Source organism: Aythya marila (genome assembly GCF_965140915.1).
Source record: "Aythya marila genome assembly, chromosome: 11".
In the NCBI taxonomy this organism is placed as follows: Eukaryota; Metazoa; Chordata; class Aves; order Anseriformes; family Anatidae; genus Aythya; species Aythya marila.
This window is the reverse complement of record NC_139052.1, coordinates 20,139,066-20,155,884: the sequence shown is the minus strand read 5'-3', so window position 1 is coordinate 20,155,884 and position 16,819 is coordinate 20,139,066. Positions and strand designations below refer to the sequence as shown.

At 45.5% G+C, this 16,819-nt stretch overlaps 1 protein-coding gene across 2 annotated transcripts in view; it reads right to left on the bottom strand.

Moving 5' to 3' along the window:
- Positions 1–457: 457 nt before the first annotated feature.
- SMAD3 (SMAD family member 3) overlaps positions 458–16,819 on the bottom strand; it is a 73,222-nt gene continuing 56,860 nt past the window's right edge. For both annotated transcript variants that reach the window (XM_082769230.1, XM_082769231.1), the window contains exons 6-9: positions 12,032–12,244; positions 10,615–10,752; positions 8,423–8,567; positions 458–5,207 (exon numbers count right to left, since the gene is read on the bottom strand). In XM_082769230.1, the coding sequence (XP_082625356.1) occupies positions 5,084–5,207; positions 8,423–8,567; positions 10,615–10,752; positions 12,032–12,244 (620 nt within the window). In that variant the 3' untranslated portion in view covers positions 458–5,083. The remainder of the gene's footprint in view (positions 5,208–8,422; positions 8,568–10,614; positions 10,753–12,031; positions 12,245–16,819) is intronic.

The window sequence follows — 16,819 nt, the reverse complement described above, 5'->3', positions numbered from 1 at the left end:
AGAGACCATGGGCCTGAGAAACCTGTTATAGCAAGGGGAAACAGCCAAAAATACTTCTTAGGAGGTCAAAACTTCACCTAGGAACATAATGCAGCCATGCAGCAGCTTATATGGGATAGGTGGACTAGGTGGGATAGCTACCTCTGACTCCTCCAGCAATTCAACAATAAATCCTTTGAGCCGCAGTGCTCCACTTCTACTCGCCTTTGAAACCCATTAGTTAAAAGAACTTGTTGCATTTTTTTAAGCAATGCTATTTCTGGCTTTAAATACACAAACAAACTGCCCAAAGAAAGACGACCTTACCTGTAACTGAGAGCCTGTGCGCACTGCTGGAAGCATCCATTGTCACACCTAAGGACACTGCTGGCTCTGTATTGTGTGGTTTCAAAACTCCAAATGCTTTCAGTTTCTGTCCTTAGATATATGTTTACAGTATCCTTGTTTGCTCATGAGCCTCAGTTTTCAAATCAAAGTTTATTAAAATGTCAAAAATAGAACTTACAGTTTCACATATGAAATAAGAGGGCATACATAGTACAGGTCTTTAGTAACAAAATAGGTGAATAATGCTTAACAAGCTAAAGCATGTAGGTGACACCACCGGTCATTAACATACAATCTCAGGTTAAGAAGATCTAAACACTACTGCATACATGCTCATACATAGCTATCGAAGGGGGAATAGTTCCATCAAGAGTGAAGGAAGTAGGCTGCCTCCTTTGGGAGAGTGAACTGGATGCATCTCAGCAGCAGAGACCGGTGCAGATCCTCTAATATCCGCATACCGGAGGAAACATAAGATGAACCAAAACGTTTATGGAATAGCATGTTATTTTCTTTTTAAAGCCTCATTAATCTGAAAAGACCTGAAGACCACAATTCAAGGGCCCCTCCGGGAACCTGACTTATTGCTAAAAATACAACAGCGACTCGGGCAAAGACTCCTGCTGGAGGAGTCCTTATTTTGCTTCGTGTGCCAGGGCTTGTTGCTCAGCTCTGAGATGAGTCTCCTGTGCTCACGTCAGGAACTGCCTAATTTCTAGCAATCACCAGAAAGGGACGTATGAAGGATTTAATATCTGAATCCTTTATCACCCTTTCTGTTAAATATTTGATTCATCTGAATATTCAAGAAAGACAACATAAATACAAGCATGTACATAATAAAAAAACATATACTGAATTTCTTAACCATACCGCTCAATCAGCTACTATATAGCGACTAATTATTTCTCGTTCTAGCTTACCAGCTTATTCGTGATATTCCATTCCTCCTACCTATCCAGTACCTTAGAGAACTAGGAAAGCTCACAGATGTTTTGCGATACAGCTGAAGTCCTTCACTGAGCTGGGTTCTTCTCGTTCCTCGTGCTTTTTCTAGTTAGGAAGTAGCACAAGGCGGGGATGCCAATACTTGCTGCTTGAGCTGGAGTCCTGAATATTCTTCAACCTGGAAGGGAGTCCTCTGCACGCTTCAAAGCATGTTGATCCTTTAGGGGAGGGGAAACTGATTTGCTTACTGCTTTCTCAAAGGTTACCCCCCAACCTGCTCATGGTAACCAGAGCTTTGAGGAAATGTCACACAATCAGATTTCTCCATCTCTGTACAAACGCATGCTGATTCCTGACAATTAAATCAAATGGATAGCACTGGATTACTTCTAAGACAAGCTTAACACAAAATACACACTGCAATTCAGTTCAATACATTAATAATAATAAAAAAAAAAAATCACCACAGTCATATAAAACCACAAGGCCATCAATATCATCTGCCAGCAGCCAGGCCCTTGTGTATGGCTACACCAATTAAAAAGAGTCAAAGTTCCTGCTAGTGACTCTCTACTAGTAACAAAAATGTATGAAATCCTGGTAAAACTAGCCAAGACTACCACTAAATGAGAAGATATTCCAGTACAGTCGTGTAATCTAAGCTAGGGCATGGCTGATTGCATACATTTGTGCTACATATCAAAGCTACTTTAATAAAGTTTTAGAAAGAAAAGTAAAATCAAGAATTAGCCACGTGTACCTCCGGGGCACCGCTGCCTCCAACAAGCTGCAGCCGAGTGCTACCTCCTCCCTTCCTTAGTGTCCGCACGGATGGTGATTAAGCACACTTCAGACCTGGCAGGGGAATTAATTTACTTTCTTCTGTACAACTCACCTCAACTGCGCAACTACAAGGAAACAACCGAAACATCCCTTGGATCACACCCTCCCCGGCCTTTATCTTCTCATTGCGTGGGGCAGGACTTTCCATTTGCCTTTATAAGGTAACGCCAGAAAGCAGAAAGCTTTTATGAATTAGTGAGAAGGCAAAGGGGAGGAGAGGAAATTAATACTTGAGTGAAGATAACCTCTCTATTTTATCTAAAGGTACTGCTGGACTGGCTTGCATTTTTCATCTGAGGCCATTTTCCTTAAGGGATGATGAGGTGAGATTAACCAAAGGTTTTATCCATCATCCGAATCCTGTTTCAAAAGGCATCTATTGGCAGCGGGTGGTGATTCACTATCTGTTATCAAACAAAAGCTGCAAGTCTGGTCAGAGAGGAAACCCAGCTCCAGTCCTGATGGGCAGAGGCAGCGATTCTGCGTGCGGACCTGGAGCCAAAGCCAGGTTACTGCAGCTTGCGGCCTCCAGGTTGGGCTGGGTTCCTGCACAGCCACCACCTGTAACGAGCTTTCTGAGCCTTGAATTTATGATGCTAGTTCTGGTGCTAATGCACAAGACACCAGAGTCCAACCTCCTCCGTGATCATGGAGATAAAGAATAAAATAAAGCAGAAGTGACTTAACGCCACTCGGGAAAGGAATCTTGGGGCCATTTTTAGAGTTTTTTTCTCCTCTCTCACTAGAACAGCAAGTCAAATATTTCCACAGCAGTTTGCATAAATTTGTTTGCAACTCTGTTAGAAAACTGCATCTGAAAGTACGTGCCTAACCAACCCACAAGGACAGACAGACCGACTTCAGTGGCTAGAGAACACTATTTTATACAATGCTCTTATTGCACAAGTCCATGCAATCAGAGATGGAACTAAAAAAATCAGACACATTGCAAAAACTAAAAAAGGGAAGAAAAAAATCCTAGAAAACCTCCAGCGCTATGCCACAAGCCACGCTGAGCACACAGTGAAAGCTCCAAAGTCCTGCAGGAGGCTGCTGCTAAGTGCCTGCGTTGTCCCTGCATCATTCGGCCCACCACTGAAAGGCTTCCCCAGATTTTACATTTCACATACAAATTGTTATTTCTCACTTCTGGAGGAAAACTCTCCTCTAAAGCCTCCCCCATGTGCCTGGGAAAGTGGCCAGGGGGCTCCTGGTGGTCTCTGTGCCCAGCGTACCTGGGGCCAGAAGCGCCAGGTGTTGGAACCCGAGCAGTGGGGCTGTTGCAGGGTGGTTTCAGAGGAACAAGCACATCCCAAAAGCCTCTCCCTACAGACACGGAAGCTGCTGGTGAGTGTCTGGGGTCGCACAAGTCCCTTCCCCACCGGGGAGCAGGGCTCTAGCATGCAGAGAAACTTCCACCGGGCTCAGCAGGGCCGCTCGTGGTCACACCTGGGAGCCTGAAACTGTGCAGGATGAAAATTAACACAAACCACCGTAATGTCCCTCACAGCCTGGCCTTCCCAGAGCCAGATCTTGTGTCTCTGCCTTGTGGATATAGAAGGAACAAAAAAATAAAAAAGATTTCCATAGGAAACTGATTATCGCTTTCTCCCCTCCCCCTTCCATTTTGGCACAAAGGCGCACGATGTTCAACAGAGATAAAGGAACAGATCATTGGGTAGCACTGACAAAGCTCTGACACTTATTTGGCAAATCTGGACCATAAAAACAAGTGCTAAGGTTGTTTTTTTTTCCAGTTGTGGAAGTTGTTTGCCATGACAGTTGCTACAGGGAAAAAAATACTGAACAGTCTGGAGCATGTATATTTAAAACGAATATTTTATAATACAGGTAAATACACTCTCCCAATTTCTCCAGGCAAAACCCCATCTCAGAGCAATTTAACCAGGTGAAATATGTTTTTTAACTGAGTTTTTGTGTGTCTGAGATGCCCTGATTTGTGCATGGTCATAGTGACAGCGTGGGATGACCTACTGAACTGTGTTTTCTGACAATGGCAGCAGGGGCCCCTTCACTCCCGTCTCTCGAGCAGACCTGGACACTGAATTCACTCCGCCCCTAAGACTTCAGAAGTGGCAGATACCATTCAACATACTGAGAAAATAGAATACAAACTTTCTGTAGTTAATGTAAATAGACTGCACAATAACAAAGGCTTAACTTATCCAGCAAGAGCTGCCCACATCACAAAAGTCTGTCTGTGAGCAGCTCTAGTCAAAAGTTGCTGCAGCAATACCAGAAGGAGCCTTAACTCAGGCCTTTTGCTTCATGTAAATCCAGTCTGAGGCACTCGGGGCATCAGCTGCATCTCTTGGGCACGAAGCAAGGCTCTGCCTCCTCGTTACTGGTCCAGCATAGGAAACTCTTTCCTTTAGGGAGCATCTCTGGGGGAAATCGCTCTTGCATGTGCTTTAAATGTTTTTCCCCCCCTCCTGCTGTAATCGCAGGGAGAACAGGTGTCCTTGGATGGATGGAGAGCGTAACACATAAGCAAGAGTCACCCCAAAGTCCCGCCGTACCTGGCTTTTCCGAGATGCTGCAAGACCCGAGGCTGGAGGTGTGCGAGGCAAAGGGAAAGTTCCCTCCCGGCCGGCTGGTGCCAGCGGCACGGCACAGCTGGAGGCAGAGCACTGGCTTCTCTCCGCTGAAACCAAGTCCATTTTTTCATCATGATAAGCTTCAGCTTCATGCTAACTGCAATGGCCCATAGCATTGTAACCAAAGTGCTAACAGGTTCAGTGGAAGTGGCTTAAATGGGTCTTTAAGTTTCATTAAAAAAAAATAAAAATAAAAGAAACAAAACAAAGACAACCCACTTTTTAGCAGATCCTTTTCCTTATCACTTCAGTAACTGGGAGTTTGTTTTCTATGCCTTTTGCTAAGGGTTAAGCCAATTCCATTTTCCAGTCCTTGCTCCCCCCGCCCGCCCCCAGGAGCTATTTCCTTAGGAGACGCTGGAGCAGCGGATGCTGGGGGAGCCCATCTGGGTGAGGACCTTGTCCAGCCACTGCAGGGGACCGTTGAGGTGCAGCTCGATCCAGCAGGGAGTGCTGGTCACAGTCTGCCGCCTGCAAGAAAGAAGGGGTGGGAGAGAGAGAGAGGAAAAATGAACACAAATGTGACTTACAAAACTTCACAAATGTGAAAAGGTTTTACAGCTACCGAAGCATTCTTTCCTGCTTAGACAATAGTCTTGCATGCGGGGCCAAAGGAATGTCTCTCTCCTCTTTAACATGCTCCTGGCTTATGCTGCCGGCTTCTTCAACACCCGATCTCTTCTCTTTACATCTCTTATCTCAAAGGAAAAACTCCCTCTATGATCTATTGGCTCCTCAGATTTCTGCCAACAGGCAGCATCTGACTCCCTGAAGAGAAAGGAGGGCTTTTATCTGAGCAACACTCCAGTTTTATTTCGCAGGCCTCGCGCCTCCTAGCTGGTTAGCAACTTCAGCTGCTTACCAAACACATTCAATTTTGCTGTCAATACAACCAGGACATTTCTCTTTTCGCCAGCTCTTTCGGTTTTGGCAGGACGTGGAAATGATGGGGCCACTGCACAGCCACCTGAATTCCCTTCCCCAGCCCTGCAGAGCCCCTCGAGCAGCCAGAGCCGCTGCTCAGCACCTTTTCAGCACGAAGAGCAGCGCTGGGCAGCGAGGCACAAATCTGGTGTTAATGTGTGAGGTTAAAAACCCCCCAGGAGCTGGTGGTGGTGGCAAGAGAATAGAGGGGGGACACCCTGCTGGGTCCGAGGACTTTTCAGTGCCACAAAGCACCTTCCCCTTTCCCTTCTGCCTCTCTGTTGTTTGCCCTCAGGACCCCATGGAGCGTCTCCAGATGGCGAAGCAGGAAGAGATGGGGAGGAAGGGGAGGGAAACGAGGCTGGGGCACGGGGTCCGGGGCTGTGCCGAGGGACGGCAGGACTGCTGGCCTAGGCTGAGAGGCAGGGACAGCTGCTGTGGAGGAGGAGGATTACGAAGAGAGAGAAACAGCCTGGAGACAGCCTTGTTTTACACCCGCGTTTCCCACAGAAGCTGTCCTTGGAATCTGCCCGTGGGAGGGAGAAGCCGAAGTCTGTGGGGCCCTGGGAGAAACAGCTGCTGAAAGAGGGACCCTTCCCTGGGGGACAGCCCCTCTGCTCCCAGCACCAACCCGGCCCCTTCGCAGCAGGACAGAGGTGCAGGGCTCGGGGGCACAGCTCTGCGGGGCTTTGGCTGAGGGTGCAAGGCATCGTGTGGATGGATCTGCCTCCCTTCTGCTTTGAACCGAAAACGGCAGCGGCTCCCTGAAGGCACCCCACCCATTCCCAGCTCAGGCGGGGCCGAGCAGAGCTGGCAGGCGACGATGCCCCAAGAGTGGGCGTAGGGGCAGGGCCCGCCCCATGCAGCCACCTAACGGAGCCTGGTTGGCATTACGGGTACCCCGCTGTCCGGGCAGGAGGGCTGCAGGGCAGGGAGCTCAGAGCACCCCTCTCGCTCCATCAGCCTCAGTGGAGCACACAAAGCTCCAAGGGCGCAGGAAAAATGAAGTCCCCCTGAACCCAGAGCGATTCCCTTTGCTGCCCGAAGCCGGGCTAGGACTGAGCAATCCAGCAACTGTGCTGGCAACACCGCAGAGAAAGCCAGACCCAAGGGGCTGCCACGCTTCTGCCCTCTGCAAACCCACCACGGCAAGCTCCTCTCTGCCTTCTCCATGGCTTCAGCCTGCTCTGCTGGGCTCTTGCCGGGCAGAGGAGAACCTCTGCATCACCGGCTGCTTATGCAATCAGCTTCGCCCCGCTTCCCTCCACCAAACCCCTGGCACACACGAGCACCGCACACCCCACCGGCCAGACCACTCGCCCGGCCGGGCAGCTGAACCAGAAATCACTGGCACAGCGCTCTGGATGCAGCTCCCACAGTAACGTTTTCGTATATGAATCGGTTCAACAAATAAACGTGCTCTGACAAAGGCAATCAGATGGAGTATTTTGTGGCAAGGAAATGAAGGAGCAGGAGAGCGGCCTCGGCGCGGTCAGCGCGAGCGTAGGGTTTCACTGAGTGCAATGCTCTAATGAGATAGTAGACTTTCCGTAAGTCACGCTCATCTGGATTTCATTACGAGCCGTGGCCGCGAGCCAGGGCTGAAAGGCTCTGGCCCGGCTGCAGGACAATTTCAAAACAAAATGGACTCCAAACATCTGGAGAAATGAAGAAAGCGGGAGAGTAACGTGCGGGACCGGGGCTCCAGCTGATGCTGTGGCATCTCCCCCGTCTGCTGCAGGCAGCTGTGCGCGGGGCGCAGCGCAGACGGCCTCGCCACGCCGCCAGGCAGGGGCTGCCCCCGGGTCTTAAAATAAGGCCACGGCTTTCAAGGGTACACTGCAAGTAAGTATTTCAAAATCACATTTGGCCGAAATCCTCGCCAGGTTTTTCTCTCATAAAACAGCGTTCATTTTCCGATGAATTTTGTCTCCCCTACTTGTACTACCAAGCACTCGTTTTACTCCCTTTGCTGCTGAGGGACGTTTGCTTCTTAATGCAGCAGCAGCACAAGCTAGGCTGTGCTCTGCCCCTCACACTCTCCTTGTGTTGTCAGAAAATCCACACCGTTGGTTGATCCCAGACACCAGACCCCACCGCATCTCCTTTTCTACCTTTACTATTCACTGGGAAAAATAGTGACCCTGCCTCTCCCACCGCCTCAAGTCACATTTAAGCAGCTGCCCTATGACAAGCACTAAGAAAAGGATGAGGAGAGTTAACAGGAATTTTGTGGCAACTCTAACAGTTCTCCCACATGTAGATTTTCAAGCTGATCTGCTTTTATTTTAATCCCATTGGTCCCTGATAAAAGAAAAAACAACCAACATCAAACCCAACCCGTATCAACTAGGAAGCACTCACACTGATGGTGTCCTGATAACAATGTAGACATAAGAAACTCAAACTATCAAATATCCATCTGATTTTTAAGAAGAAAACTGTTCCCACACAGGCCATCAGGATTTATCTACTGTGCTTCAGGTGAAGCTCTTGGTCTGCAGAGCACTGTGACCAAATGCATGCCATTTTCCAAGCGTATCTCAATGCGTGTTTTACACCAGTAGGATGGGAAAAAGAAGACAAGATCAACACATTGACAATAAATAAAAGCTATCTGCATTTCTAAGGAGACACTCTGGTAACTCCTCCTGCCTTACAAGCTGAATAAAGAAGCTTTGCAGAACACTTCTCTAGGCTGTGAAATAGGTGAGAAGCAAAGGGAAGCACAAGCATGGCGCAAGCTTCCTTCAGAGGCTGACCTGTACTCTGCTCCCCAGCCCTTGACGAAGCTCATCCGAATCGTGCACATTCTGGTCAGCTGGTACACGGCCTCGAAGCCCTGGTTCACTGACTGAGCCAGGAGAGCTGCGAATTCCTGGTTGTTGAAAATCTTCAAGTTGCATCCTGTGAAAAAAGAACAGGACAAAGATCGAGGCATGAGCTTAACCAGCTTAAGGAATCTATTACTTGATGAGAATGGAAAGAAACCTGGTGCTGCTCTCCCACATCCCCAGAGCATGTGATAGCAGATACAGATTGATTTAACACAGGATTGCAGAAAAGGAATCAAGGTTACCACAAATCCACAGCTCATGGGCTGAGAAGGGAGAAAACCACGCTATGGACAGAGAACAACGAGTGCAAGTGCTCACAGCAGACTGCGATCTGCATGACCAGACTTGGGGTCCTCATGTGGAACCTCCTTCTACCTCCTGTACAACCATTTCCTTCATATTTTAATTTAAAAGCATAACTATGACCATAACGCCAATTAACAGCAGTTGCTACAGGGCCTGAAACAAATGAATGCCCAGGCGAAAAAGAGGAACTCGTGGTGCTGGATTTGTGTGGTGGCTGTCAGCAGAATTAACAGAGAAGTTCTGAAGTGAAACCGTTCTGGCAAGCTAGAAAACGGTTATCAGGGTTAAAAAAGCTCATAGAAGAGCTGTTTCTGCTATAATCCTCTCTTAAATTCAAGTATGATGTGCCAAAGAATTTTCCTTTAAAACTGAAGTTCTCCCTCCAGTGTTTACTCACAGCTGAAAGGGCTGAGAACAACCTATTCCATTGTTCTAGGTGATAAAGGTGAAATATAATCGCATTCATCACGGTTAAAATTAAATAAAAAACTACAAAACTCTAAAAAAGACGTAACTAAAAAAAGCATCGCCATGCCTGCTTTCTCCCAGATAACCAGAAACAAGTTAAATGCTGAAACTTGGCGTGCAACTAGTGCTCATTTGGGATTACATATGGGCCAAGTCTGAAAAACAACCATTTGGACTATGATGAATTGTTTTTTTCTAAAATCACTTCTGAGCCTACTCTCTTGGGCTGGACTCATACTGTCATCTGTTTTGGGTCGAACCGCACAGAGCAAAGCGTAACCGCATTCAACGGCTCAGCAGCTGCAGAAAAAAACTACCATTTCTGTGACCATAAAAGAGCACAGCCCAAGAGCATCTTGCAGAGAGTTTGAAGGGAAGCTGTGTCAGGCATATTACAGTTTTCTAAGAGGAAAACAAGGGTGAGAGCATCAGGGCCAGGCTGAGCACAAGGAAAGAGCTGTGGCAAGGAAAGCAAACGAGTTGCTCAGCCTGCCAAGCTGTTCAGACCACAGGACGGGATGGGAACAGGTCTCTCTGTGACTGTGCTGGGTAGGAGGGGGGCTACAACGTGGTGTGATCAACATGGGAATGAAGAAACTGGTTCGAAACCAACAAAGATTTGAAGGTGGATCTGAGAAGGCAGCCAAAGACTGTGGCAGAAGTGCGGAGAGCTGGCGTTCAATAAATGCGCCTCAGATGAATTTACAGCGGAAATGTGGGTTGTTTATGCTTTCAGATGTTGACTCCAGCCCGGGTGGACTCCTGTGATGTGGCTGGAGAATTAAGTCATGTTTGTAGCGCTAGCAGCTGCTTCCTAAGCATCTGAGAAAGGAAACCCGTTAACGTGGGCCAGGACTTGTAGTGTATAGATCTCTTCTCTAAAAAAAGAACAAGTATTTCTCAACAAAAAGTTATTTTTAAAAAGTATATACATACTTTTAACTTTAAAAAATAAGGATTTGTAAGCCTACCTAAATATCCTTTGGAAAAGCATTTTCCCATCCTATCTCTTTCATGTATTTAACAGAAAAGTATATTTTTCCTAGATAGCTGCAATCAGTTCTTCTGCAACCTTTCAGCATATCTCAGAAGTGTTTGCTGTAACCAGAGCAACAAAGTACCTGTAAAAGGGATTTCCCTAGAACAAAACTCATTCACAAAAAATGGGAAAAATGTTTTCCTACAGAATAGAAAATAATAGTAATTTAAATTATTACAAGTTAATCTAAATTAAAAAAATATATATTATCTTCTTTTAAAGATAGGAACACAATTTTAAGCATGACTATCATGCTTAGAAGGCGAAGCCTGCGCAGGATGACAGCCAGGGCATGCTTCCTTACCTGGGGGAATCTTGCAGACTGTTGCTGGGTGCCAGCCGTAGCGCTGGTTGCAGTTGGGAGACTGGACAAAAATGGCACTGTCACTAAGGCACTCAGCAAACACCTCGCCGCCAATGTAGTAGAGCCTTACTCCTCTTCCTACGAAACACACAGCAGGGGTTTGGGTTAGTTTAGAACATTTATCTGCAAAACTGGAAGAAGGGTTAGCTGAGACAGACAATCTGCATCCAAGAGATCTCAAAAAGCAGCTGAACTGTGAATGAGGAAAATGAAACCCGCCTCAGAACCGCGCTCTCCAGCCCCGCTGTCAGTAGCAGCCTGGGGCTGCACGATCTTACCACCTCGCAGCCTGCTCATTCCAAACGTGCACGACTCTGCTATTTTCCATATGAAGGTACTATTGGTTAACATATGGTCTTCAACCTTATCCAAAAGGCATCACAGCTGCATACAGCTGTTTGTTTATTACTTACTGATTTGGAATTAGATTATACAACGTTTTCAACAAGTTACATTTTCTTGAGATTACATTTGTAAACCAGGACAAATATCTACTTCCCATTTGAGTTTATACACATTACTAAATTCTCAGTTAATAAAGGGACAAATTTCAGGAATTCATCCTCATTACTCAAATAAATATTTGCTGTGGTCTTACACTGCTATTTGAAAATCCTGCTTTCATTCTTCCATGCTGCACAAGGAGCCTGCTGAATTTCAGGACTGATTTCTGAATCTTGGCTTGTTGCTTGTTTTGTGTTTGTTTGTTTTTAATCATTTGTTTATTTATTTACTGGTGCTACAAATCATTTCAAAAACAATTAAGGAAAAATTGTCCTGTAAAACTTTACTGCGCAGAAAAAGGAATAAAGAATGTGTGCATTTCTGACAGAAAACAGCAGAAAACACAGCAAAGCAATTTTGCCTTTTATTACAATTGCATAGGTCTGGGATATTCTACTTAGCACCAGCTTAACTGAAAACAAAAATGAGTCTTACAGTATAAGCAAGGAAAGAGGAAATTGAGATGAAAATTAAGTTTCCATTTTTAAGAGAACAGTTAAGTTCGAAAATAAAAGAGTGCAGGAAGAAAAGGAAAACACAAGCTAACCACTAACATCCATTCAAAAAAAGTTCTGAAGAATGCGTGTAGAAATTTAAATTCTGTCTATCTCTATTACGTTCAGTGGTTTTAGCATTCCCCAGTGCTTTTTTTTGTATTATACTTTTATGAAAGAATACAATTAGTGTTCCTTTATGGAAGATTAGCCTGCTAAATCACCGTGAATATTCAAGTATCACAGGGTTCTAAAACTGACCAAACTGCACGCCAGGTGGGTAACCAAAAAATCTCTGCACGCAGGTCTCCACCTTCCACCTTGAAAGGCACCAACGAAAATAAGGAAATAGAAATTACCAATGTGTCGTCTCGTGAGTTCCACTGCTGCATTTCTGTTCACGTTAGACAGCAAACCAAGGCAGAAACGTTCAGAGTTGGATGGGTCGGTGAACCCATCCACGGTCATAGAGGGCTGGGAGGCGTGGAAGGTCTCCCCCACTCGCTGGTTGAGTTCATAGTAGGATATCGAGCACCAGAAAGCTGGCTCGCAGTAGGTAACAGGCTGCAGATCTGCACAAAAACAAAAAGCAAAGTGAGTCACAGGCCCTCAGGAGGGGAAGGGGGGAATGAAGAAAGCACTTGTTTTGAAATATCGTTCTGCTTCATTCCTTGGGCTCACTCTAACAATCAAACTTTAATTACTTGACAGATTTTAATGGAGCGCAGCTAGAAAGTTACATCATCCCTCAAGCTTCTGGCACATGGAACAATCACAAATACTCAGAGGTATTAGTCACTTGGTAAGTGGGGTGTCACTAAGCTATCCTCATACTTGGAGAAAAATCTTAAATAGAAAACTAGCTTTTTGATGAAATGTAGGACCACTTTTGGGAGACCAGTACCATAAAAAAAAAAAGGAAAAAAAAAAAAAAAGAAAAAGAGAGAAAGAAACCCTAGAAAGAGCAGCCCACAAATCTGCTTTCAATGACACAGATCCCCTAATCCCAATTCTGTGCACTTACACCAAAGTAACCAGCAAATAAGGCAGTCTGACTTTTGTTCTTACTGACTCTGTTACAATCTCTCTAGCACTGCTGAAACCAATAGAGTTGTCTGCAATACAGACCAGACTGTCTATAATAATGCCATCGAAGTAATTTAAAAACTAGATCCTTTCTTCCAGTCTGCTTGATGTCAAGATTTCAAAAGAAAATCCATTTCCCCAGTAGATGACGACAAATGTCTTGTACCGGGGCTAGTTTGACTCCGCCTGTGGACCAAGTGAAATTAGTTCTGTGAACAGACCGAGGCAGTCTCAGGAAGACAATAAACGCGTGAAAGGTGGGGCATTCACATGGCTTTGGATGATTTGTTTAACTGCTCGCTGAGAATTTTGCTAGTAACTTCAGCAGAGGAAGGCCCAAGCCAAATATTCTTGGAAATGCTGCACTCGATGGCGTCCAGTCGTACTGTAAGCCACGAATCTGCTGAGCAGAGAAAGTGGAAAGCAGACTAAGCTAATTGATAGGTGCTCTATTTCCCACATTCAACGCAAGAAATAAAAGCCAGAGAAGAATTCCCTTCGTTCCCTCCTCCCCACCCCCGATTTATCACTTCGTCCCCGTTCACCAGGTGCTTGACCGGAGAACAGAGCAGCTTCCCATCTGGCCAAAGGGCAGCACCACCGAGCAAAATGCAGCCTTTTCCCTAGGCTTCCCCATCTGTTGCTCTGGAAAGGCTTAGGTGAATCTGGGCTTAAGAGCTCAGCTCCTTCCCAGCCTCCTCTCCCCCTGAGAGCGTCTCTGCAGAGGTCTCAGAGTCATTTTTCATTCAGGACCTGCTTTGCTCTGTAACCCTCAGTAAAAGGCTGCAGCAGCCTGGCTTCAGCCAGAAGGCACAATGGTTTCCTCTCCATTACTGCCACCTGAGTTCCCAAAGTAGCTAAAACCCAGAGAAACGCTTTCGTTTCTGCTTTGTTACAAGCTCTGCTGACAGCAAATAAGGAATTGAACAGAAGCGTATCGGGGGAACTCCGTCAATCCTTCGCAGATCTGCAAAGCTGTGAATTTTGGAGCCTTTACCCAGCCCCAGCTTCTTTTACAGTCTCTATCTTTCCTTAACTACATCACCCGAAAGAAAAACGTTCTGTCAGAGCAAATCCCACTGTTTCTGTTCTCCTCCACACATTACACCCACAAAAGAAAAACTGTCTCTTCCCCTAATGGAAGAGGGCTTAGTGCGCTAGCCCCTCTCCTGACACGCACAGATGATGCCTTTTTCTATTCTATTACATCTTGGTTGCCCCACTGGAAACTGCCACACCAGGTCTATTTCTCCAGGGCCAGCCTCATTTAATCAGTCAGCAGTTATCTGTGTGCACCGTAACTCCAAGTTATAAAAACAACGAGGCCTGTATTGCTCTCTATGGTTTCGTGGTCCTTTTCATCAGCAAACACCTTTGCCTGCTTGGGACTGAAGGGAAGTGGGGATACCCCACTGAAGGATGTTGAGAAATTTTATTGCAAGCTTATTTGCAATTTGAGGACAGACACAAACCAAAAAAAGTCCTATTTTAAAGAAAAACTCATCTCTCAAAAAATGTAACCGCGCTTTTAATGGTGCTGCACTCTCCTGTGATTTGTGGTCTTGGGCTTTAGCGTAAGCTGTCATTGAATGGGTGAGCTGCATTAAAATCACGTAAATCCTGCCTGAATCATCTCCAGACATTTTACATTTTGTCTTGCTACAGCTTTGCTTTCATAAATGTCCACTGCCTGTTGTCATGTAACCCACACCGCATCTTCTCTACAAGGCCACAGGACTGTTCAGATTCAGAGTTCAAAACTTGCCGTGTGCTTTGCATACTCTACAAAGTGCTCTAAGGGTACTTGTTCCCCCAGTTTCGGTTAACGTTTTTGATACACAACATACATCAGAAATTACTGATTTACGTTATCCCAGTGCATTAGTTGCAGCCACATTAGCTCTGCCTCCCGCAGAGGTTAGGAGATAAATATGTGTGCACACTTCCCCTCTGTGCTTTGAGGAGGGCTGTCTCTTCCCTGCTCTGGGAATTGGTGTTTCAACACAGAGAGTCACAGAGGCTTACGTTCCTGATGGATTTGTCCATAGGGTATGTGCTTGTTTCACTTACAGCTTTTGCGTCAAGTCTTTTGCGGAGCAAACCCTGACAATGGATTTCCTGTACACCAAGGGACTGCCTCACTCCAAAATAATACGCATGCAACCTCAGGCCTGGCCCTCGGCCAGCGTAAACTCCCTGACTTCATTCCCAATGTCCACATAATGCTGGCAGCTCTGCTTTCAGTTCGGTTTTCTGTATTTTTTCCAATTCAAATTTCAGTGATACAGAAGAGATGGTTGGATATCTACAAGTTCCATTTATATCTTTTGTTTGACTACTGAAAGCGTGGACCCAATGCTTCCAGAGCAAATGCACAAGCTGAAAGGAGAAAAAAAAAATCCCCAAATGTTACTTGCAACACTTTCTGTGTCTGTGGATGAAAAGATGAACTGAAAGTCCCTAAGTTCCTTCAGTCCCATATTGCAGAGTTACAGCTTTATACTGAAATGCACTGCAGCTCAAACAAACCTCGCTTCTATTGTTCCAGTCAGTTTGCTTCATGCTAGTTTATTGTCTTCGTAATTCTCTGGAACACGGCCATGGGATGGAAGTCCAAAGTTCAGCTTAGGCAAAGTAAACTGCCTTAAAAGCTTCAGGCATTTCTGTTCAAATAAGCGGCCATTCTCAGTACCGTGACATTATTTTCTTAATGGTGAAACTGCAAAAATACCTCACATTCTGCTGCTGGGAGCTTGCTGAGTTTCCCTCACTTCACACCGCTGTGTTTTTTAAATTCCTATTTAAATTTCTTAATAAACAGACAGAGGAATCCTGGTTCAACGTCTGCAGATTAAAGCAACGCCCTAGGCTCTGCTCATCCGAAGAACTGTGTGGCACAGCAAAAGCAGCAGCACTGCAGGCCACGAGCCACCAGCTAACTTCTGTCTGACTGGAGAGAGACTCAGCAAGGCTGAGAAAAAGTTCTGCTCTTACAGAGTATGCTCTGTGGCCTGCAAAGACTGGCAGGCTGACGGACCGTGGGCTGCTCGTGCTTTCACCTGCAGCGCTACAAGCAGCTCCTTCCTTCGGATATGCCATCTACAAGGCACGGATGATGACAAATTTTCACGGACAGCTGTTAAGAGCTGCTCATTGATGTGCATTTCTATTCATTATTTTGTAGCTCCCTCGCATGCAAAAATGTACAATATGAGTTTAAAAAAAGAGACAAGAGGTTCTTAATTTGTGGGAGATCTTGCCTAAGAGCAGTAAGTATTTGGTTTGCAAAATTTAAAGATATCTTTTAATGTCAGTAAGTTGAAATGTTTTTTCTGATGTCTGCTCCCTAGACTACAAAGAGATTCCTTGTGGTTAACCAGCTTCACCTCCTCCTATTTAGTTTTTTGTCACCAGACTGCACATTAGACCTCCTCCAGGCCCATCAGCTGAGCAGCATGTGTTAATAAGCAGTGTCCTGGTTAGAAAGGATATGCGCTGGGGCCTCTTTCCTAGAAACTCCTTTTTTCCTTATGTAAGGCAGATGCCACAGTCAGCTTGCCAGGTTGGTTTTGTTACACATAATTGGCTTTTTATTTTTAGGTTGACAAAAAAATGCTAGAAATTCTCATCAACTCCTAAGCAGCATACTTGAGCATAATGGATTCAGACAGGAGAAAAAAAAAAGAAAGGAACAGAGTCAGCTACATATTCTTCTCTGAGCCTTTAACAGTTAAAATGAGTAACAAATTTAGTGGCACTGTGGCAACATATTCCATGCTTTAAAAAAAAAAAAAAAGAATTTGAAAAAAAAAAGAAAAAAAGAAGAAAGAGAGAAAAGAAATCCCCTTCAACAGCCCCAAGATATCCACAAGTCAGCCAATGACTGACAAATTTTGGAGCAGTGTCAAAGTACCCTCTGCCAGGATTAAAAGCATATGTAAACTTTATGGCTATGGTTATTCAAGAGTAATCTCAAGTGGCCTGTGTCTGCTGGCTTAATGAACATGTAGAGAACTGATCCTGCAGCTAGCCTGAGCTGTGAGTATTTTTAGGAGAGACTG